This window comes from Thamnophis sirtalis, unplaced genomic scaffold (genome assembly GCF_051295495.1).
Source record: "Thamnophis sirtalis isolate CommonGarterSnake01/CBP01778 unplaced genomic scaffold, rThaSir2_p1.2 scaffold_6, whole genome shotgun sequence".
NCBI classification, from domain to species: domain Eukaryota; kingdom Metazoa; phylum Chordata; class Lepidosauria; order Squamata; family Natricidae; genus Thamnophis; species Thamnophis sirtalis.
The window spans coordinates 51,952,709-51,977,680 of record NW_028261386.1 but is presented as its reverse complement, the minus strand read 5'-3'; the positions used below and the strand labels follow the sequence as shown (position 1 = coordinate 51,977,680).

General features: G+C 39.7%; 1 protein-coding gene across 1 annotated transcript in view; it reads right to left on the bottom strand.

Annotated features, from left to right (window-relative positions):
* The window catches only part of XDH (xanthine dehydrogenase), a 62,855-nt gene that overhangs the window by 20,134 nt on the left and 17,749 nt on the right, over positions 1-24,972 (bottom strand). The window contains exons 10-22 of the mRNA XM_087717876.1: positions 24,381-24,473; positions 22,798-22,949; positions 21,115-21,208; positions 18,619-18,728; positions 8,787-8,971; positions 7,995-8,169; positions 7,700-7,789; positions 7,178-7,347; positions 6,433-6,556; positions 5,079-5,198; positions 3,928-4,024; positions 2,761-2,885; positions 569-702 (exon numbers count right to left, since the gene is read on the bottom strand). Coding sequence (XP_087574002.1) covers positions 569-702; positions 2,761-2,885; positions 3,928-4,024; positions 5,079-5,198; positions 6,433-6,556; positions 7,178-7,347; positions 7,700-7,789; positions 7,995-8,169; positions 8,787-8,971; positions 18,619-18,728; positions 21,115-21,208; positions 22,798-22,949; positions 24,381-24,473 — 1,669 coding nt within the window. The remainder of the gene's footprint in view (positions 1-568; positions 703-2,760; positions 2,886-3,927; positions 4,025-5,078; positions 5,199-6,432; positions 6,557-7,177; positions 7,348-7,699; positions 7,790-7,994; positions 8,170-8,786; positions 8,972-18,618; positions 18,729-21,114; positions 21,209-22,797; positions 22,950-24,380; positions 24,474-24,972) is intronic.

The following is a 24,972-nucleotide window of genomic DNA, read 5'->3' as shown; positions in this document are numbered from 1 at the left end:
AAGGGGAAAGGGGATACAAACACAATACATATAATTAAAATACACAAGAGTCATACAGCCATACAAGTCGAGAGGGGAGGGGAACTCATCAACCCCAGGCCTGCCGGCACAGCCAGGTTTTGATGGCTTTCCGGAAGGCCTGGAGAGGGGTGAGGGTCCGAATCTCCGCGGGGAGTTCATTCCAGAGGGCCGGAGCTGCAATAGAGAAGGCCCTCCCCCGGGTGGTAGCCAGATGGCATTGGCTGGTAGACGGAACCCGGAGGATTTATGAATCTAATTTTAAAAGGCACCAAACAGTATAACATACAGTAATAAAAATCTACAAATTGGCAATGAAAGAAAGTCTCTCCAGCATGATGTTGAAGGTGGCAGCCGTTTCCAATTTATAACAGAATTTTGCGTTTCTATGTGACAAATAGAGGAGAGCAATTACCCTGGGAAATGACATATAGTGGTTTCTGGAGCACAAATAAATCTATTTTCTTGATTCTCCATATGAAACAGAAACTGTAACTTCACATTACTACCTGAAGTAACCATGCTGAGGGGGCCATTCATTAGAACTTACTTAGCAGCAGCAACTGCAACAACTGTAGACAAGATAATGCTTCTGGATTCTTTCCCTCCAAATCCTCCTCCCATTCTCTTCACCCGAACCAGAATTCGATTAGCGGGAACTCCTAAAGCTTTAGCAACATGTTCCTAAAATAATAATTTAAAATAATTCAACCATGTATTAGCCTACATTGGAATGGTTCTCTTTCTGGAAAGCGAAAGAGAGAAAGTAAGCTGAATAACTCCATTCCCAGCGTAGAGGTAGCCTATACATATTCGCAAGCAGGGAGAAACATTGAATTCAGTGAGATTTCTTATCAATAGCCTGCGTAGATTTATGTTTCCTGGGGTCAGATTTTTCAGTTTCTTTAAGGGAGAGTGTGAATTCCTGCATGCAGATGTTAGAAGAGAGTTTGTGTATGAGAAAGTATTTTATATGCATAGATGCAGATAAATGCAAATACATATACAATGTGGTGACATTCAGATTAAAAAGTATCCAGGATTGGTTTCAGTTGCAGCAGTCAATCTTTGCTGATAAAATGGAAATGTGCAGGACTATTCAAGACTTTTGTTTGGGTTTAGAATCTTTTTCCTATCTAATCTTTTTTTTAATGTGTTAAATCAGAATCATTTTCCTTTCAAGTAAAGAAAAAAATGACTTCATGCTATGGTAATTTACTAATAATTCCACACGTAAGTTTAGCAACTTATGAGAGTTCTTTAGCTGAGCAAATGAGGAGCATTAAGGAATATCAGAAACTCAAACTGAGTTTCTTGGTTCTCAGATGCCAAAGATGGCCTGCATGTCCTTAGCAATGTGCTTTGCCTTGTGTACAGTTGAACTAATCTGCTTTGTCATCTTTGAAGAATGTGATTTCTGCAAATGTACAAAAACCATACTGGGTTTTTTGATGTATGAAGCATCATTCTTACTGATGGTGGATGTCTTCTCTTAAAGTTTCAGTAAAGAAAAGCATCTCTTCACCATCATGCATAGCATTATGACATAAACTATTTGTACGAGAAGTGGGTTCCTACCAGTTCACACCTATTCGGTAGAACCGGTTCATCAAATCTACCAAACCGGTTAGAAGAGGTTACACCAGTGGACCCGGAAAGCAGGCCACACCTACACAAGAGGTTCCAAAAATTTTTGAAACCCACCACTGGTCCTTGGATATGATTATTCTACACTATCATGCTCATATTTATAAAACTCAGTGCCTCTGTGAAAGGTAAGGATGACTACTGCGTTTGTGGTGCAATCAGAACATTGCATGTGTTGAAGTTGTTTTAACGCAAACCAAAGATGCCTTTTAAAAAACAAGTTTACATCATATTCTTCTCCATGCCAGTGCTGTGTGTGAGGTAATTTAAGGTGGTTCTGACAAGTGTTATCGGCATCTTCATATCCAGTCACATGGGCGGCAAGCCACTCCTATCCGGTCACATGGGTGGCAAGCCACTCCCACAAAAAAGACCACACCCACAGAGTAGGTTTGAACAATTTTTGAAACCCACCACTTATTTGTACACAAACTGGACAGAAATAACAGATTATTAAAATTGAAGAATAAAACAGGACTAATTAGACAGGGGGACAAAAGGTTTTCATGAACTAGACTAGCCCAGACAGGAATGGAGAATGTAACAATTTCCTTCCTTATTGCACTCTAGAGGAAAATCTCTCCTCAACTCTCAATTAACATCCCTATTCAAATAATAATAACAATAACAATAATAAATCATGCTTGCTGTACCAAGAGATGCCAGAGTCAAGGAAAAAGAACTAGAAAAAATCATGAAATATTGCAACCTGGCCATCGAAACTACATGGCTATGGATGAAACCTGTAACAGTGATACCCATTGTCATCGGGGCACTTGGTACCATGTTCAAGAATTTTACAAAACACATAAAGAAATTGCAGCTTCCTGCAATAACACCAGTGGAACTGCAAAAAACTACGCTACTAGGAACATCATATGTTTTAAGAAGGTTCTTGGTTGATACCTAGGACACTAGCAGCCGCCAGTATCAACCATCCATACCAGTCAATGGTATTTGTGATGCATTTTTGAATGTTCAGTTGACTGAGTTTTATATTTAATGAATAAAAGAAATAAATCATATTATTCTTGGTGGCAAAACTGACTTTCTCCAAAAGCTATCAAGTCCAAAGCTATCAAGAGACTGGCTGACCTGTGTCTTTGCTAAGTTTTGGGTAGATACAAAGAGTTCCATTTCTCCATCTTCTCCTTTTGGCACAGCAATTGTGCAGTGAGTCTCCAGATAAAAATGTTCCTGGCCACCGATGTGCATTTCCCCTAGGCAGGATGGAAAGAAAGGGTTTCCAAATCAAATACCTGCGAGATCGTCTTCTGCCACTTACCTCCCTTAGACCAATAAGATCACACAGGATGGGCCTTTTCCGGGTGCCTTCAGCGGGACAATGCCGGCTGGCGACGCTGCAGAGTAGGGCCTTCTCTGTTGCCGCTCTGGCCCTATGGAATGAGCTGCCCCCAGAGATCCAGGCCCTACCTAGTCTCATGGCCTTCCGCAAAGCTATTAGAACCTGGCTTTTCCGGCAGGCCTGGGGCCATTGACCTCTTGATTGAGGTCCGGCCCCTCTCTGATTGGGTGTATGTTGTGCTTTTTCTTAACTTTGTTGTGTCTCATTGTTTTAATTCTTTTTTAATAATTTTCATTTCTGTAAGCCGCCCGGAGTCCTTCGGGATTGGGCAGCCTAGAAATTCAATAAATGAAATGAATGAAATGAAATGAAATAAATTCAAGATAGTGCTTTCCGGGGTAATGTGAGAATTTATACAATAATGACTCTGATTCAAACTCATGGAGTTCAGAGTTCAACCACTGATCTTCACTGATTGAGCTCTTAGACTCCAATCACTCAGGAGGAATCAATCTTTATGCACCTTATCAAATATCAGTTTGCCTCCTATTTGCTCCACTTAACAAGGAAAAATAATTTTTTTCTCCCTTTTCCTATTCCCTTTACCCCATTAGTTACTATAGGTGCAGACTCCAGGAACTATAGTTTGTTCAAGATTTCACCCTACCCTGATTCCACCATACCGAATCATGCTGTTAGTTACAAAAAAGGATTCTTATGTGTTCTCAGCCTCTGAGTACTAGATATGTGTCAAAGAAACTTTCCATTTTTACTCTAATATGGACAGGCAACATGGGGAAGCTAGCAAAAAATCAATGATAAAATGAGGAGCTTGAAAAGATTGTCCATTTCTAACCCCAAGATCAATGCAAATGTGTTATTCATCCAGTCAATGCTTTAAAAGAAACCTTTGTTATACAAATCAAAAAGAAACAAAAAGAAATGAGGAACCTTACCTTCCACAGTATGATCAGCCTCTTCAAATCCTTTCTGGATATTTCCTTTTTCAATCTTCCTATCAGTCTTAAAGAAAGATTCTTTCTTAATGGCTTCCTGTGCAAATTATAGGAGAATCCATTAAATACACACATATTAAATGTACATTTGTGCTCACATGTACATATATACACACATAAAACAACCAGCTCTGTTTTGTGTAGCTTAGCCAAGTTGAACCACCTTGTATACTGTTAGGTAATCTGCATCATATATTGAATAAAAGGTACAATTAAAGACAGAGTTTCTGCACCTTATGTAGAAAAAAAAACATTGCCAGATAGTACCTGTCATTATCTATTTCATTAGAATTCCCTATTCTCTACTATGCTCTGACTTCAACAACTTTCTTTCCATTTGTCCTAGGCTGAAAAATCTGAAACCTGAGGTCCTGATGTGGTCCTCAGAACAATTTCAGAAGCAGTCTGTCCAGGGAGATGGATTGCAGTGAGTGGAAAGTAGAAAAGGAGGATATCAAAGAGACAGAGATTAGGTATCACTAATTTCTTCACCTTGTTTATACAGTCAATGATAGCAATAACGCTTATATTTATATACCACTTCATAGTGCTTTATAGAGTCAGCATATTGCCCCCAGAAATCTCGGCCCTCATTTTAACAACCTCAGAAGGATAGAAGGCTGAGTCAACCTTGAGCTGGAGAGAACTGAATCCTTGGTAGTCATCAGAATTAGCCAGCAATATGGAATTCTAACCTCTGTGCCACCATGGGGCTTGATAATGATTACTCATAAGCAAATACAACTCTAAATTGAAAAATATTTGCTCAGCCCTAATTACAAACTTCAAACATTTACTGTTCACTATAAAAGGAAGTGTCTGCATGGCCATTTCTTAGTTGGACTAGTTTGCAAAAGAAAAAAGGGGTTTTACATGTACCAAGTCTGTTGCCCATTGCCCTGATTCATAAATCAATTATCATAACAATTAGGTGTAGAAACAAGTACAGATTATTTTCACGCATACATCTAAGAACCACAGTCACAGAAACTAGAAAAGTTACTCTCCAATCTATCTCTCTTTAAAAAATAAAGAAAAAACTAAGTTTACTCTGAAATCAAGATCTTTGCCATTTTCTTGCAGTATCTCACCTGGATAGTGATAATTGGTGTAAGCTCTTCATATGTGACCTTCACTGCTTTAGCAGCTCTTCGGGAATGTTCCTGTGTATCTGCCAATACTGCACCAATAATGTGCCCAACACATGTCACCTATGAGGGGAAAAATACTTTATTTTATTCAGCAACTTTGGAAATTTCAGCTGATTTACTTTCAGTAATACATTAATTGGATATATTTATTTTTGAACCCCATCTTTACATGAAGAGGACAAACAAACATTCTGAATGTAGACATACTGTTGGACAACAGTTAGTTGGGGCACAAACGGATTTTCAAAATTGTCAATTAAATTTGTGAACAGAGTAATTGAACAGGCAATTTTTCCAATTTTCCCTAGAGGAAGAAAACTATTCCTATACTTTTGAAAGGTGCTTTTTCAGGAGGCAACTGGGGTTTCCCTCTTTTTTCTGTTTGAAGAAGTTTTGTTTCTCATCTAAGTAGCTTCTTCATCTCTGATTGGATGGTGGGGAATGGAAGGATTTATACTCCTTGCAGACAGCTGGTCATTTACATTCCTTTAGAGAGTCATATCTGGATGACTGAGAATCTCCATTGAGATCTTCCTACACTTTTTTTTCAGGGGAAACCTTCCCTTTAGAAGTGGTGATTTCTCTAGTACTTAAAAGTTCCAATACAATATTTTTCCTTGGAATTTCACTGAACTGTGGGTAGTCAAGGACATCAGAGTACTGAGAAAGGGAAAACTGTACAGTGAAACACAGGATATTCCCACACATACCTTGCCACCTTGCAACTAAATCAGAGCAAGAATATCACATTCTTCTGTTCTGAAAGTTTTAAAAGCATGTTCTTTCTCATGAAACTGAACGAGAAACTATAGAGAACAGACAATTGCATGTGATTATATTTGATCCCAGTTCATTTAGTGAGAACTATGTTCAATTGGTGTTGATATAAAGTATTCCTTCCCATACACATTAATCTGCATTTGTTGCCAAATCTATGAGATGCCCCTTCATATATACCAACTTCTTAAAAGAGCATTTTAGGGGTTCATATGTATGAGTGGGGACATTTCATAATTTAGTATGTCACTCCACCTGGCATACACATTTGACTGTGTATCTGAGCACATACAGATTCGATTTTCTTAGGGGATGGTGGTACATCTGCCAGTTGTCACCCTAACACTCACCAATTCAAGCCAAGGTGAAGAGAATAAACTGTATAGAACACATCAGGAAATGAACCATGGGGGAGGGGAGTGATAATTGAGCTATAATGCAAGTGACTTGATTACTCCATTTTAGTATCTTTGAGATTAATTGAACACTTTGTAGATGAAAAGCAATAGTTACATACAATGTCTTTTGCAAAGATGGTTTCATCATTACAAATCCCAGAAATGTTACTCCCTGGAACATCCTGATCAGAGACAAAACACACAAATCCAGGTACATTCTGAGCCTCTGTGGTATCAATGGAGCTGAAATGAAAGAGTAGCATAGTAGGATTATTCCCATGAGATTTAGGTGTATGTCTGCAAATACAATTTTTGACTGCATTAATTTTTAAAACAAAAATTTCTAAAATCAATATCTGCATTGAACAGCCCTCCTTTTGAGCATTGTGTTGGCAATATCCTTTGCTGAAAGAAGAAGAGATTCAAAGAAGGGCAACCAAGAGTTTTTTTCTAGATTGGGAATCTCGAAATTATATCCTATACATACAGTTCTCAAAAACTCTCCAAGAAAAGGTGATCAACATTCTGAAGCTCAACTGTGTATACACACAACTACAGATTACTACAGATCTTGTAACAATTTATGTACCTTGATAGTTTGTACTTTCCAAACATGCTGTCAGCTGTAAGAATTACACAACTTGAATGTTGAATGTTGAATGTTGATTTTATTTATATAAATAAATATAGAGGAACAAACAAGTTGCAGTACATATTATACTGGATGACTGAAAGGAGGTGTACTATAGACTTTCCTGGGGGCCTTTGGAAAGTAAGAGCCACAAAAGACCATATCCACATCATAATAGTTATGGCCTGTACCATTTAATAAATAAAGGTGTATGTCATGGGAACAGGACTTACATAACTTTAGCATGGGCTTTGCTGCTGGTAACCAGTGTTAGGTAGAGTTCATTTGTGTAAGAAGGGATGTCATCGCAGTAGACTGCCTCTCCGCTCGCCTGCTTGGCAGCTGACAAGTGCATCAGGGGTCGTCCCACCGTATCTTCAATGGATTGCTTATTAGGCACTTCCTATGAGAAAAGCAAAGACAGGTGTACTTTCACTGCTGGTTAAATCCTGGCGTCAAAACCCTACAAACATTGCTTCACTCAAGTTAAAATTCTACTAGCTGCAATGAAGCAATTGGGGAAACAGCATTTAGCATTTCAACACAGGACTATTCCTTCTACTTGAAAGGAAGAGGTCTTATTAGGACAGACATCTCCTGTAATTAATTAATTTAAAGACAACAACAAAAAGCAAAAATCAGAATAAGGGCTAGTTCAAGGTAAGGTCTAATGCCCAGGCAAGTACATTTCCTAGAACTGAGAAAAGAGGCAATACAACAAATGCAAAACACAACTGGTTTTTGCTCTTACTTACTTGGAAAAACTGGACGTTGCTAACAGGGTCCTTTTTAAATAATTCAGTGGCACTAGCATCCTTGCAAGGTCTCAAATAACTCAAATTATTCTGAAAAAATATAGGAAAAATCTGCTTTTAATTTTTAATTTCTCTTATGCAAAGGTAAATGTATTTTTAATACATCTCTTAATGGGCACAAGAACATTACAATCAAAATGTAAAAAGTTACCAATAGCCACATGGAACGTGCATACAGGCAGCCATATGAAACTGCTGAACCCTTATATCCCATCAAGAAGACAGAAGAACTCACATTCTCATTTAATTTTATACTTCGTTTCTGAAGCACTGTGAGGTAGAACTTAAAGAAAAAGCTGAGCACGAGAGTTCGACGGAAATCCACCATTCCACCAGGGACTGAAGGGGAAAGATTCATCTCCTCAGCCAGCAAACGGCAAGCTTCGTCCAGGAGATCTTTGTTCCACTCTCTATTAAAAATGAACCATAAATTAACACAAAATTGTTTTATTTGTCAATTTAGTAAAAATATTAAACCAGGGATTCCCATTTGGCTGCCCTGTAGCTATATTGGGAGTTCATCTTCCAAAATGATCCTTTTCTGGCCCCACAGCATAGGATAGGGTCAGAAAAGAAGCCAAGATGGTCACCATGATGATGTGATGTAAACTCTGCTTATTTTCTTTGCAGAGGGAGGCAGAAATCATCAGAAATGTAATTGCAGCATCCCAATAAGAAAGTCTCCTTGAAGCTGCCCTCAAGGTCAAGAGGGGCTTCTCTAAAATTATACGTCCATAAGGCTGTCCCATTTTGCAGCTTTCCAAGTATCTCCACATTATACTGCCAATTTTCAAATATTAATGCATTTGTATTAAAGAATGACAATGAAGCCAAATGTTCTTAATGTTTCCCCAATGTCATAAAAAGAACCAGAATGAAAACATTTGACCCCCCATAATTCAGAAAATAATCATATATGCCCCCTCACAAGTTCTTTAAAGCTGAAATTATAACATTACAAACTTTGATCTCCCAATTAAGAGTGTTACAAAATTTTGCACCCGACATGTGAGTGTCACTCATTTACCTCCCAATCAGCTCCTGACAGGTTTTTACAGCCATGACTGTTGTGGGAGCCATTCCCCCATAACTCAGCTTAATCTCTTCTACTTGATTGGTTCCCTTTTGAAACTGAACTCTCATCCCGCAAGTCACAATGGCAATGTCATCCTCCCGTCGTGAAGCTTGCTTGAAGGCAGAGAAATATTCACCCTAAGAGAGGAAAAGGAAGTTTTGTGGACTTTTTCACATTGATCTCAGTGGGGGGGAATGTGAAGTAAAGTCCATTGATGGCAATGGTACTAAAATACGAGCAATAGCTTTTATGAAATAATTTCTAGATGAAGGAAGAATGCATCCTGGGAAAATATAACAGAATTTCAGACAAACTATGAAAGAATTCCTGTTGCTATGTGTCTGAATAAAACTTAACATTGAGAAATTCACTTTCATCTCTGAGAATAGCAAAGTAGGATTATGCTTATTAATAAGTGTTAATTATTATGCTGAAACTGACATCTATTTGCTGCAAAGTATTTCTGCACCATGTCCATGTTCAGGATCTTGGTTTGTTGGTGTGTTTGTTTGTTTGTTTACATAGAGGCAGCAGACATTGTTTTGGGGGGTGCTTTCTTGTTTTGAATCTCTAAGAATCTCAGTTAACATGCTCATAACCATGAAATATCAGGTTATTTCTCTATTTCCTTCCATTCAAGATGCTTGAATCCAGGGGTGGGTTCTAATTGGTGTTACTGCCAGTTCACTCATGTGTGCGCTTCACACGCATGCCGGATATGTGCTGCGTGCGCATGCACAGTTCAATAGAAATTGTTCTGCGCATGCGTAGAACTCTAAAACAAGGTGGTGGTGACTGCGTCAACCCAGGAACCAGTCCAGAGGTGTGGCCAGTCTGGGTCACTGTTGGTTCTGCGACCTAGGCCGGCATATCACCACCGGTTTGGCTGAACCGGTCCAAACCGGTAGGAACTCACCTCTGCTTGAGTCCCCTTTGCAAATAATCATGATTCATTAATCTTTCTAGAAAATGTCAAGGTTGAGCACTCAAAACAGACCTATCATGTTGCTTTAGGAATATAGAAATGCCATGCCAAGCCAGATCATTGGTCGACTTATCGCCGTATTCTTCATACTGTCAGTGTGCACAACAATGTTACAATTTCTCCAACAAATTTGATCCTAACCACCTGCACATCAATTCATTTCTCCTTTTAAAAATTTGCCCCGCTAAATAAATAAAAGCTATAACCCTCATGAATGCCAACTTCTGAAACTGGAATGGGTGGAAACATCTTCTTGGTTTACAATTTGTATGGCGTTTACGTAATCCATATAAGTTAGAGAAAACGATGGAGAGTTCTTAAGTGCTCATACCAGGTGCCCTTCTATAGGTGGTAGCACTACCTGCAAGGATGGAGAAAAACCTTTGGATTTTCACAGGGCAGCTTCAAAAGAGATAATTAATAAAGATCTTGAAATTAGAACTTGGATGTCTTAATGCACAGCAGAGGGTGCTCTGGCTGCATGGTGAACCACTAGAATCAAGCCCCATGCAACTGGGCAAGAGGAAGGTACCAAGAGCTACACAAATTTTGGAAAGCCATCTTTAATGTCTGTGGTAAGTGCAGAATCTTGAAATTTCTCAGCTTCAATTCTGTAAGTTGTTATTTAATTGATTAAGGCAGAATCTCTTTTTTAACTATTTTATCCTAGTTTTGTGACTTATAATTATAGTAATTTTTCTAATTATTGTTTAAATATTGTTGTGTAAACCTGGTTCTATTGTATATTTTTGTCATTGCTGTTAATGTTGCATTGAATTTGAAAGGAGATATTTAAGAAAACTAAGTTAATAGTAGGAACATTTTTAAAGGAGAAATGCTTGGATGATATAGAAACAGAACAGAATGTGTGCAGAATTGATCCAGTTTGGAACAAGATTAACCTCCCCCTTTACATTCTTCATTTCATATACATCAGTCAAATAAATGTTTTCTCTCTAACTTGGATGAAGCAAACATAATCAATGTCACAATTCAGATGGATTTTTTTCCATGGGTTTCCCATACTGCAAATCATGAGATTCTTAGAACTTTTAGGAACCAGTCCGCAGGAGCTGTGGGCAAGCACATGTGTGGGATCAAAGTTGCACATAAAACTATCCATTCCTTCCGACCTAGTATGTGGAAGGCAATTTTTCTTCTGGTTACTGGAGCTAGAAAGGTTGGGGACTGTTGCCTGCCTTAGTCTTTCTATAGATTGCATTAGTATAGTATTTTTGCTTGTTTCAGGGATAAAAAAAAAAGACTGGCGTAATATAATGTAAGTTAGAATTAGAATGTAGTTAGAATAGAACCTAACCCTAACACCACCACCCCCAAAAAGTAGGCAAAAATTGCAGTGCGTCTTATACAGCAAATGTTGCCGAAGTCTTGTCCTTTTAGCATGAACAGCTGATTGGTGGTTGCATTGGCCTGATTGGTGGTATTCTGGGAGGCCAAACCAACCACCAATCAGTTGTTCGTGCTAAATCAGTCTGCGATAATATGCTGAATTGAATTGAATTGAATTGATTTTATTTGTAGGCCGCCCTTTTCCCTGAGGGGACTCAGGGCGGCTCACAGAAAACCAGGGAGGGGGGAATACAATACTAAGACGACAACACATAATAAAATAATACGCAACATGCATACAACATTCGGGCGGGGTAATGGTCCTTATCCCCAGGCCTGACGGGCGAGCCAGTTCTTCAAGGCTGTGCGGAAGGCCTGGACGGTGGAGAGGGTACGAATCTCTACGGGGAGCTCGTTCCAAAGGGTCGGGGCCGCTGCTGAGAAGGCCCTCCTCCTTGTGGTTGCCAGCCGACATTGGCTGGCCGATGGGATGCGGAGGAGGCCTAACCTATGAGATCTTATAGGTCGTAGGGAGGTAATTGGCAGAAGGCAGTCTCTCAAGTATCCAGATCCACTGCCATGTAGGGCTTTATGGGTGATCAATAGCACCTTGAAGCGCATCCGGAGATCGACAGGTAGCCAGCGCAGCTCGCGGAGGATAGGTGTAATGCGGGTGAATCGGGGTGCACCCGCAATCACTCGCGCGGCTGCGTTCTGCACTAGCTGAAGTCGCCGGATGCTCTTCAAGGGCAGCCCCATGTAGAGCACATTGCAGTATTCCAGCCTAGAAATCACGAGGGCCCGAGTGACTGTTGTGAGGGCCTCCCGATTCAGGTAGGGTCGCAACTGGCGCACCAGGCGTACCTGGGCAAATGCCCCCCTGGTCACAGCCGCTATATGATGATCGAATGACAGCTGTGGATCCAGGAGGACTCCCAAGTTGCGAACCCTCTCTGAGGGGTGTAGAATTTGACCCCCCAGCCTGAGTGTTGGATTAGTAGCCGAATTTTTGGGAGGAAAACACAACAGCCACTCGGTCTTTTCTGGGTTGAGCACAAGCTTGTTAATCCTCATCCAGTCCATGACGGCTTCAAGCCCCCGGTCCATTACGTCAACCGCTTCATTGATTTGGCACGGGGCGGACAGATACAATTGAGTATCGTCCGCGTATTGATGGTATCTAATCCCGTGCCTACGGATGATCTCTCCCAGCGGTTTCATGTAAATGTTAAATAGTAGGGGGGATAAGACCGAACCCTGCGGCACCCCATATTTCAGGGGCCTTGGGGACGATCTCTGCCCTCCCACTAACACCGACTGCGACCTGTCCGAGAGGTAGGAGGAGAACCACCGTAGCACGGTGCCTCCCACTCCCACCTCCCGCAGTCTTCGCAGAAGGATACCATGGTCGATGGTATCGAAAGCCGCTGAGAGGTCAAGGAGGACCAGGATGGAGGGATGTCCTTCATCTCTGGCTCTCCAAAGATCATCCATCAATGCGACCAAGGCGGTTTCAGTGCTGTAACCGGGTCTGAAGCCTGACTGGAAGGGGTCTAGATAGTCTGCTTCCTCCAAGGACCGTTGGAGCTGGAAGGCCACCACCTTCTCAACAACCTTCCCCAGAAAGGGGAGGTTGGAGTCCGGGCGGTAGTTATTAAGGACAGCTGGATCTAGGGATGGCTTCTTCAGGAGGGGTCTCACCACCGCCGCCTTCAGTGCGGCGGGGAAGTTCCCCTCCCGAAGGGAGGCGGTTACAACCGCCTGGATCCAGCCTCGTGTCACCTCACTGCAGTTAGAAACCAGCCATGAGGGACACGGATCCAGAGCACAGGTGGAGGAACTCACAGCTCTCATGGCCTTGTCCACATCCCCGGGGGTAACCTCCTGAAACTCAACCCAGAGCTGTTGAACTTGGTCCCCCTGAGTCTCGGCTGGAACTGCAGGTGTGGAGTCCAAGTCCGTCCGAAACCGAGCAATTTTGTCCGCTAAGAATTGGGCATATTCTTCAGCTCTGCCCTGCAAGGGTTCCCCCGCCTCCCCTTTGTTCAACAGGGAGCGGGTTATCCTAAACAGGGCGGCTGGGCGGGACTCAGCGGACGCAACCAGGGAGGCTATATGTGATCTTTTAGCTGTCCTAAGTGCCCTAGTGTATTCCCTGGTGCAGGTGGTTACCATTGCTCGGTTCGCTGCGGACTTATCGGACCTCCAAGCTGACCAGGCTTCTTTGCTGAAAGGCTGCTAGTCAGATGAATACTGATAGATGCTAGGAGGCAGAGGCAGAATTTTTTTTCTTGCTTTCTTCCCCAAATACTAATGTGTTTCTTATACTCTAGAGCCTCTTATACTCTAGATCCTCTTATACGCTGAAAAATATGGTATTTATTTATTTGTTTATTTTGCTTGTTTCCCACTCTTGTTATTTTTTACAAAACTCAAAGTAGGAAATGTATCCAACACATTTTCCTCCTCTTATTGTCCCTACAACAACAACCCTGTGATGAGGGTGGGACTGTGAGCGAGTGACTGGCCCAAGCTCACCCAGCTGATTTTCATGGCTAAGGTGGGACTAGAACTCACAGTCTTCTAACTTCTAGCCTGGTAACTTACAAAACTGATTTCACATGTTGTTCACTTCTTGATTGATTAGCATGATGTTAATTTTCTGTTGATCTATATACATATGGGTGCTGATTGCTGGTGGGGAGGTATTTTGGTTTTATTTTCCCTTTTGCGTTTGTTGATTGTCTCTTTTGCACAGTATGTATAGGTTGTTTGGTAGCAAACTAGAAACATAAGTTAACAAACAAAAAAAACCCACTCATACTAATCAAGCCAAACAATCGAATATAGTAAACTATCCAACCCAAAAAAACACCAAGACCATTCCTACTAACACTGACAGGGCAATCCACTGGAATATAAATTGAGTGCAAAGCCCACTCCTTACTAGCAGTGATGATGTTACTGAGTTTGCATAATGAAGCGTCTTCATGAAAACAACCAAGCTCAGAGAGCACCAAGATACCCTCGTTTCAACCCTGAGCTAAAAATATTCTTCTTTATTGAAACATTTTGTACCTTCCATGACCAAACTAAATTTTCTACATTTTATCTAAGAAGTACTTTATGCTAGAATTAACTCCTTCTTGGTTTCTTGCGCAGTACACGCACAAAGCCACAATGGCTATGCCGGTCATGCGATTTCTTTTTGTAGCCATAGCAAACATGCTAAGAAATTGTAGCTTCCTTTCCCACTCCCTGTCTTCTTAACTTTTATTTATTTTTTTCTTCTAGTATATTCATTCCTAAATTCAACATCTATGCAACAAACATATTTAAAGATGTTATATTTTTATCACCTTACTCCAGTTAAAATTTTATACAAAATGAAATAAGTATAAATCAATGGGAGGGATGTTTTGGCTAAAAAATTCTGTAAAAACAGAATCAACTACCTGATACTGTAGCTAGTTTGTGTAACACAAGGAGAATTAATTTAAACCTGAATAATTTATTCCCTTTGTGAGGAAAAAAAATCTAACTTGTTTTATATAGATTAAGCAGATCATTTTTCTGGTTTAAGGAGTCTACATGCACAAATACGTTGCATGATTCAATAAGTGATTTGTATAAACAGAACAAGGTCAACATTTTACCCTATGCAAAGGACAATTAAGCTTAGTATAATTTCTCTGATTTTGAATAATTTTGGCTAGAATATTTTTTGTTCTTATGATTTCACTTCTTTTATTTCAGTTTTTAGGTGGTAGTAAAAGACTATATTGAAATAATGTAATTGGTTTTGCTAGGTATGGGAAGGAGCAAACGTTTTTGTATGGCACTAAGGTTGTGCCCAAGGTGGAAATCTTTTTAAACTCAATTATCTACTTTGTACGATTTTAGGAAATATAGTTTACTTTTATTCACATATGGGCAGCCATAGGGACTAGATATTTTTCAGCAGAAGAGAGATTGAGGGAGAGGTAGGGGGAGGGGAGGGGAGGGGAGGGAGAGAGAGAGAGAGAGAAAGGGGGGGGATGATAACTGTATACAAACTACCAGTACTTTCTATGTTTCAGAAGACGCATAGCATACTTAACATGGCATCTGCATTATTGATTAATAGGGCCATGTAAACAAGTCTTTTACTCCAACCCCTTGCTCAAACAGGAGACTCAATACCATTCCAAACAAATGGTTGTCTAAACTCTTCTTTGAAATCCTCAGTGATGGAACACCCACAACTTCTAAAGGTAAGCCATTCCACCGATATTTTCACTGTCAGGAAATTTCTCCTTAGTTTTAAGTTGGATCTCTCTTTAATAAGTTTCCATCTGTTACTTCTTGTCCTGCCTTCAGGTACTTCAGGTGAATTGGTTGACCCCCTCTTCTTTGTGATAGCCCCTTAAATATTGAAGATTACTATCATGTCACCCCAGTCCTTTTCTTTATTAGACTAGACCCATGATGGCGAACCTATGGCAAGCGTACACATGTGGCATGCAGAGCCATTTCTGAGGGCACGTGAGGCATTGCCCTGTCAGTTCCAGTGCACATGTGCACGCTGGCAAGCTGATTTTCAACCTTGATTTTCAGTCATTTTTTCAGGAACGAACTTCCTTTTTGCGTGTTGGGCTGTTTTGAAGCTTCCAGAGGGCGAAAAATGGCCCAATGTGCAAACCAGAATTTCGGGAACAGACTTCTGGTTTGTGCATTGGACTGTTTTGAAGCCTCCTAAAGTCTCTGGAGGGATAAAAATGACCCAACGGGCAATCCAGAAGTCCATTCCCAAAATTCCGGTTTGCACGTTGGGCAGTTTTTCACCCTCTGCTTTTGACATGCCTCAACAAAAAGATTAGCCATTACTGGACTAGACATTCCCAGTTCTTACAATTATTCTTCATGTATTTTAGCCTCCAGTCCCCTAATCATCTTTGTTGTTCTTCTCTGCACTTTTTCTATGGTCTCAACATCATTTTTCTTTTATGGTGATCAAAACTGGGTGCAAGGAGGAGGAGCTGATGTCACAATGACACAACATGTGATTGCAGTAGATACTTTTGTCGCTGGACTGTCCTTTTGTACCTAAACTATCCCGAAGAGACAGTGACAGGAAAGAGTATATCCTGCTGATCTCAGGGACACCGCAAAATCCCTGAGAATCTCTTTTTGCGGGCAACAGAAGCACAGCTATTGAAGCTGCTGAAGTTGGGACAGCTCTGGAATGGGAGGAAAACGGAAAGAGAAAGTGTGTCCATCTGGTGAGAAAATCTTATTATTATAAAAGAGACTACCCCCCAAAAAAAATTAAAGCTAAATTAAATTTGAAAGCAGAAGAGAACAAGCAGTGAAATTAAGCTACATTAGACAGTGTGAAATTTAGAAATTTAGAAATTTTTAAAAAATTTCTTTTACGGATGGAACTTTTGCAAATGTTTCCTATTCTTTAAATTGAACGGATTAGTTTTTCTTCTACTACTTTTTATATTCTTTTTTATACCTATGGATTAAAATATTTTGTTCTTATTTTTATAATGCTGGATTGTACGGTTTTGGGTTTTTTTTGCTCCATTTAAGAATTTTGTTTTCTTTAAGCCTGGAATATAAAGAAGATATAAAAGAAATACAAAGAGGGCTGTAATAACAGGGGGAAAGGAAGTAACGCTGCCACTTGGAGGATGGAGGCTTGGAAGGCTTGGAAATATGGTCTTTTCTTTTTTCTCTTTGATCATTTGACTTTACATTTCAAGGTTCCTCAGCTTGCTTTAACAGAGATTGATAGTGAGAAGAGCATGGGTTGTTTATACAGGTGCTCTTCGGGAACTTTATTGGCAGCTAGAGTGGAGTGAAAACAAAGTCTTGTGTTGAAAGATTATAAATGAACTTGCTTTAAATCTAATAAAAAGTTTTGAATGCCAGAGTGGCAGTGTTTACAAGTTGGAAGAATGGCGCAACATGAAAAAGAAATCTTAACATTGCAAAAGATTGTTTGAAATTCAAAAATTATTAGAAGTAACAGTGAAAATTGAGAAGAGATTGGAGAACAAAGATCATAGAACAGTACAATTTGATGGAAAAATTGAGGATGTTCATCAAATGAAGAAAGTGGAGGTCAGAGTTCTAAAAACTAAAGGAAAAAATAAACAAAGAGACAAGAAAATTGTTGATACTGACAGTGAACTGAGCATGGTTGGAAATGGAAAGAGTGGAATATAGAAAGGGGAGATAGATGGACTGGCGCTCTACCCCAGATTTCAAAGTATAGAAGAAGAAAGAGAGAAGAATTGATGGAACCAAGGAGAGAAATTTTGTCAGAAGCACTAGTGATAACCATAGAAAAGCTTATCGAAGAAGCAGATGGAGGGTTTTGAGCTTATACAAGATATGCAGTAAGCAATAAGTTGCGAAGAGAAGTCCATACGAAACTTACTAAGGAAATAACCAGAATACTAATGCCACAAATGGCAAGAGACATAAGACTGCACTATTCCTGGAAAGACACAGGTTGATGTAATGAAAGCTTGTAATAAAAAAGTAAGTCAAATTTAGTTAAATTTAGAGCAGTATGTATAAAATGAAGTGATAATGGATACAGTTAAATAATTGATTGATAATGATAATAATGCATATATATGTATTGTTTGATAAGAGGAAATTTGATATAAATTGCAAATGGTGACTACGAAAGGAGGTTTAGAAACTCTTTTATTAACCAATTTTTATTTAGAACATGTTATAAAGATGTAATGTTACTGGGTGATATTAGAAAGAACTAATGAAATGCCATTTTGTGGTTTTGCTTTAAATCTGGAATATTTTATATAAAAAGACGTAAAAACAATTATAGTCAAATGAAGGTTGAGGTATGATGATAATAATATATATAAATATATTTGATTTAAAATATATGATGTGATATGAATTGTAGGTGATGACTATGGAAGGGATGCACGGAAGTTTTTTTAACCAATTGACACAATTTCTACAATTTGTAATGGAAGATGGTTTGGGAGGGGGCGTTTTGCCTGTTTGTGTTTATTCAAAAATTTTAAAAAATCCTTATAAAAAAACCTGGATGCAATATTACAAGCTGATCTCACAAGAGCATATAAATCAGCACTGGCACCTCACATGTTCTTGACACTATCTCTCTGTTGATGCAGTCCAGGGTTGCATTGGCCTTTTTGGCAGCTGCAGCAGACTCACTCCTAGATCTCTTTCATATTATGCTAGGTACCACCTATTCTACACCAATGTATTTGGTTTTTCTTGCCTAAGTGCAAAACCTTATTTTTCTCACAACTGAATAGCATTTTGTTGTATAAGGCCCAGTGTTCCAGTCTGTCAGGGCCCTTCTGCATCTTGAGCCTATTTTCTAAGGTGTTACATATGCCTTATAAAACTACACAGCCTTTTTTTCTATGACAATAAATATTCAGATCACCTCACCTCCCTACTGAAGGGAATCTCAACTGAAAGCAGTATTTCTTGAGGCTTCAGTATAGTTTTTCTATACCCAGTGAAAAAATGTTCATCCATCCTTATTGTCTGGCTGCCCTCTGTAAGAAAGCAAGATACATCACACAGAGGATGAGTTGGGTAGGCAGGTGGGTTCTCAATACAACTTGGCAACTATTTATTGTTGGAAGGGTATCTAGTCTTTAATTCCACAAGGAAAGATTGTAATGTACATTATTATTACTACACTAATGAAATAATATATCCTAGCTATCTGTTCCAGCCTGGTGCTCCCTAGACATCTAGGCCTTCATATATGTATTTTGTGTCACCTCCCACATATCACATTAGAATCACAGGCAACATGAAATCAACATGTCTTTGAAGTTCTATGTTATCAAGTAACAGACAGGGTGGAATCAACCATCAAAAGTTGCCCAAATCTCTATCTGTGGTATTTAGACCACCCTTCTGGGAACTCTGAATTTCTTAGCTATAACCTACAGATAAAGAACAATTTATTAGTCTTTGCTAATCATTCTCTGTACATAGGCATTTGTTTCACCATATATCTTGAGCAGAAAAGTGTATTCATCCACTTCTATCTCCAATAGAAATTAAAGGGCATCTAAAACATTTCCAAAAATTCTCTTTAATGCTCAACATTCTAACAGATTCGAAAACCACAGATGTCACCAAGGTGTGGTACACTATCACACAGGTATCAAATACTACAGCTTATCAATATTCAGTTATGAAATATTAAAGCTAAACTTTCCCTTTTTCAGGAGGCAACTGGACTTTCTTGTTTTTTCCTTAAAGATGTTTCACATTCAAGAAGCTTCTTGTGTTCTAACTGGATGGTGGGGAATGGAAGGATTTATATTCCTTGCAGACAGCTGTCATTTGCATTCTTTTAGAGAGTTGTTGAGGCACTCAGATGTTTGTCTGTGTCCTCAGGGTCACCTGAGTAGTGCAAATGGTTCCTATAGACTGCAAGTTTTTTGGAAACCCATTTGGAATGGATTGGATGAGAGCTAACAAACTGGTGCTCAACCTGGAAAAGACCGAGTGGCTGTTGTGTTTTCCTCCCAAAAATTCAGCTAACGTTCCATCAATCAGGCTGGGGGGGCAAAATTTATACCCCTCAGACAGGGTCCGCAACTTGGGAGTCCTCCTGGATCCACAGCTGAGTTTTGACCACCATTTGTCAGCTGTGACCAGGGGGGCATTTACCCAGGTTCACCTGGTGCGCCAGTTGCGGCCCTACCTGAACCGGGAGGCTCTCACAACAGTCACTCGAGCCCTTGTGATCTCTAGGCTGGAATACTGCAATGTGCTCTACATGGGGCTGCCCTTGAAGAGCATCCGGCGACTTCAGCTAGTCAAGAACGCGGCCGCGCGAGTGATCATGGGCGCACCACGGTTCGCCCATATAACACCGATCCTCCGTGAGCTGCGCTGGCTACCTGTTGATCGTCGGGTGCACTTCAAGGTCCTACTTACCACCTATAAAGCGCTCCATGGTAGTGGATCTGGCTATCTGAGAGACCGCCTCCTGCCAATTACCTCCCTGCGCCCCATCAGATCGCACAGGGTAGGCCTCCTCCGAATTCCATCCGCCAGTCAGTGCCGACTGGCGACTACGCGGAGGAGAGCCTCCTCAGTTGCAGCTCCGACGCTATGGAACAACCTCCCTGTGGAGATCCGTACCCTCACCACAGTCCAGGCCTTCCGCACAGCCCTTAAGATCTGGCTATCCCGTCAGGCCTGGGGATAGGATTTATTCTCACCCCGCCCGAATGTTGAGTGAATGTTGTGTTTTATGGTTAATTTTTTTACTCACGTTTTTCTTTTTTATGTCTCGTCTTGCACTCCCTTCCCCCATTGTTGTAAGCCGCCCTGAGTCCCCTCAGGGAAAAGGGCGGCCTATAAATGCTCAATAAAATCTAAAATCTAAATCTAAATTTCTCCAAAATTGCAAAAAAAAAAAAAAAAGATAAACCTCCAAGTGTCTCAATGACTCTCTAAAAGGGTGCAAATGACCAGCTGTCTGCAAGGAATATAAATCCTTTCATTCCCCACCATCCAGTCAGAGCTGAAGAAGCTTCTTTGATTACAAACAAAATGTCTTCAAAGAAAAAACCAGAAAGTCCAGTTACCTCCTGAAAAAGCACCTTTGGAACCATCACGACCTGGATGACTGAGAATCTCCATAGACTATTAAAACCAAACCAAAGTTAAATAATCCATGTTGAAACTATCTAAGCAGGTGGGGCTATGGGGAATATTCAGCATTAGCTTTTAAAAAGCAAAAGAAAGAATAACCAAAGAAAATACTCAGCATTCTTTAATGTGGCTCTTAAAAATAACAGGCTACACTTTTCCTGACTAGCCCCAGAAAGAAAAATGAGGCATGGGAACTGTTCCATTCACCCCTATAACAGAATTTTTATCTGCAACAAGGAAAATTGAGAAACTGCTTACCATTTGACACCAAATTCAGTTTGCTCCCACTAGCCATCAACACTGGATTTAGGTCAGATATTGGACTTGCAGTCATTATATTTCCACCAATAGCCTGAAAGAAAATGTAGCACAGACATATCTTAGAAATTAGGTCAACAGACATTGTTAAAATCACTCATCAAAGTAAGTGAGGAAAATCCTGAATATTTTAACTTTATGCCATTAAAATTAAAATGGGATTTTCTTGTCCTCAAATAGAACAAGAATAGGTTAAGGAAGCAATACGTGAGTTAATTCATCATTTACTGTGCATGTTTTCACAACATGGAACGAATGGAACGAATGGAACTCCCCGTGGAGATTCGTACCCTCACCACCCTCCAGACCTTCTGCGTAGCCCTTAAGTCCTGGCTGTCCCGACAGGCCTGGGGCTAAAGATTTCAACCCCACTCGAATAGTATGACTGTTGTGCTCTTTTAATGATGTATTGTTTTCGTGTTTGTAACTTGTTTGTCCTCCCTCCCCCTGAATTGTGAGCCGCCCTGAGTCCCCTCAGAGAAAAGGGCGGCATACAAATAAAGTATCTAAATCTAAACATGCAAAAAAAATTCATGAAATTAACAACTCGTGGATTTAAATGATTTACATTTTGATTCATTATTCTAAATTGTACTTGAGTTGGTGAATATAAAGACATTTAGATAAATTATTTAATTTCACTGTTTCTGTAAAACTTCTGGGCATTTAACATGTCCTAGCAAAGAAAATATATAGGCAAATCTGATTTGTCAATTCAAACACTATTACTCATTTTCACTCTAAAATATATCTCTCTGGCCTGAAGGTTGGTATAAATTAAAAGATATGCTTTTCCTAAGCTGACATTTCCTCTGAAGATTTGTTCAAACTAAGCCATGCAAGAGCAGATTCACTGATCAGTTTGAATTTACCAAATAATGAGAAATCCTATTGCCTTGTAGGCTTGTTCTCTTTATGCATGGTACAGGAATTATTCTATTAGGAACAAAAATATCTGATTTCTAGTGTACAATTAGCCATACAAATTCTCAGGATGGCTTGGATCCAGCTATTAATTCTCACACTACTTGGCATAAAATTGGAAGAGGAAGTGGAAATACTTTTGCAACAAAGGGTGATTACAGGATCATTTACTACACACCTCCCTGAGATCATTCATTGTTGCCCACCATGAACCTTGTGGAACATCAGCATGTCTAGCAACTTATGCATGTAGGTATTCTGACTGTGCAAACTATTTTCACAGCCAGTGTTTCTCAATCTTAACAACCTCAACTCCACAACTTAAAGTTGTCAAGGTTAAGAAACACTTACATTCAGAAGCAGATGACGTTGTGTAACTTTGAAATTAAAGTCAGTAGACTAGCTTGGCCATCAGTATTAGGGGAAGTATTGTGTGAAGGATAATAAAATAAATTGGGATATAGAAGTGCAAAGGGAGATACATTTTAAAGGAACTGTAAGATTCTGTTATTCAGGTCATGGTTGTTCCAAAGGTGCTTTTTCAGGAGGCAACTGGTCTTCCTTGTTTTTTCTTTGAAGACATTAAACTTCTCATTCAAGCATCTCATACAAAGCACCTTTGGGATTTAAAAGGAACAGTATATTCCACCTGCTTTTCTTGTCTCCTTCCTTTATCAGAAACTATTTGCAAGCACTTACTGCAACATTGCGGATCTGAGGCCCTGCAAACCATCTCAGTTGTTCTAGGACAGCTTGGAAGACCTCTACTTTGTAAGAAGGAAGATGGGCCACTGCCTCCCTGAGTTCCTCTTCCACACAGCTCAGGCTGCAGGAGGCACCAAATCTGATTCCTGTAAAACCAGAAACAAGAGCTATTTGACCAAATGAACCTTCATAAGGTATTGTTCTCAGGAGGTGAACTGAAGAATTTTTAAATCTTTAGTCTCCTCCCTTTACTGTGGTTTATTTTTTAAGAATCAGGAAAGGTTTTGTTTCCTGCATATCTTATAAGGATGTATACTTGACTTAGCAAGGAAGGAATCTGAGGGTCATGGTAGATGGAGCTATATATATCACATACATGTGGGGACAGCTGGTTTTTGGGATAGAAAATCCAGTTTGGGGGATTCTTTTTAAACTGTGACATGCTTATTTTCCAATGTACATTACAGATTTGTTGTATTTCTCCCCTGAAAGCAGGAAAAATTGGGGCACTGGCTTTCAGCAATCATAGTAGCAAACCTGAAAGCAACTCTGAAAAGTGGGGTGGGGTGGGAGGGGGTAGAGATTACAGGTTGGCTCCTTTCAGGAGAAGTTAGAGATCCAAAATTACTGCTGTTAAAAAGGTTGCAAGCATTCTCAGCATGCCAAGATGTTGGTTTTCCAGCAGTTACCAGATTTTAGATGATACATACCAGTTCTACCATTACAAGAAAGTGAATAAGCCTGTGGTTATGCAGCAAATCATCCTTTTAAAAAAGTTTTATTACATTTGTAATAAAACTTTGTAATAAGTGAATATATATGTTTTATTAGTTCAATGAAAATATATCCTCCCTTTTCTAAAGAAATCATGAGTGTGATGAGTGTACGTGTATGTAAGTCTTCAATCAATTTCTGAAGAACAAATCAGTTTGTTTACCTAAAACAGAGGCTTCTGGACAAATGTCCCACGTGCCACCTGATCCCAAGTCTTCATTCAGAAATTTGGCCATCTGCTCTGGGATAGCTTGTCCCAACCAGACACACTGTAATTTGCATTAGAATTGTAGCCCCTGGAATTCCCAGGCAATCTGATTGGAAAATATTGCTCTAAGGCAACTGGCTTGCCTCAGTGTGGTCTTGGGCTGGGTTGGACTCTACTTGCTGTATCTGATTTGGCCATGTGCTGTACTTGCAATTTTCCCAGAAGGTCCTAGAAAAATGCCCTTGATAGTGCTATTGCCTGCCCATCCAGGCTTTTGTTGCTTGTTGAACAGTACAATTCTTAGTACCTCCTCAGCATTTTTTGATAGATTACTCTACCAGCCAATCTTACTGTTTCAGAAGCTAAATGTGTTCAGAAATTGTGGCTTGCAAAAGTGTCAATTGAATCTCAATTTGGTTAGAACCTTTTCCAGGAATCAGTATACCAGGAACAGAGAGAGGTTATAAGTGCAAGGGGAGTAGATCTGCCACCCAGGGGTTTGTTGTTGTTGTTTTTTGTCATGGCTTGTAAATATTTCCTTGTGCATTTCAAGCACCTCTTGCCAATCCCTTGAGGCAACAGGCAGACTGCTTACCCTCTTCTGTGTGCTGAACAGAGTTCATTTCTGGGATCCAAGTTGGGGCTATAATCACAGGATACAGCATGTTCTTTAATCTCATTTCAATACCTGAAGAAAACAAAATATAATGAGGTCAGTGCAGACATGGCAGCCAACCAGAAGTAGTAAATCTACCAATGAAGCAACGAAGCTCTCATATAAAAGACTGCCAGAACAGTGGCTCTCATCTCAGTGGTGATAGTACTCCCTTCCTAAAGCAATCTCCAGAGCCATTCCTGCATGCCTAAACGGGAAGACACTTGCACTGACTTGTAATGAATGTATAAAGCCAAGAATTTCCCCTTCTGCTTTACACATTCCCAAATATTGGGTCTCCAAGGGAGTAGGGAGAAAATTGTTAATGGGTGCCAAAAAATGCTTGAAAATCTATTTTGAATATATATATATATATATATATATATATATATATATATATATATATATATATATATATATATATATATATATATATATATATATATATATATATATATATATATATATATATATATATATATATTGCTTTGAGACATTTTTACAGAGGAAATAAATGGTTCCAGCTATGGGA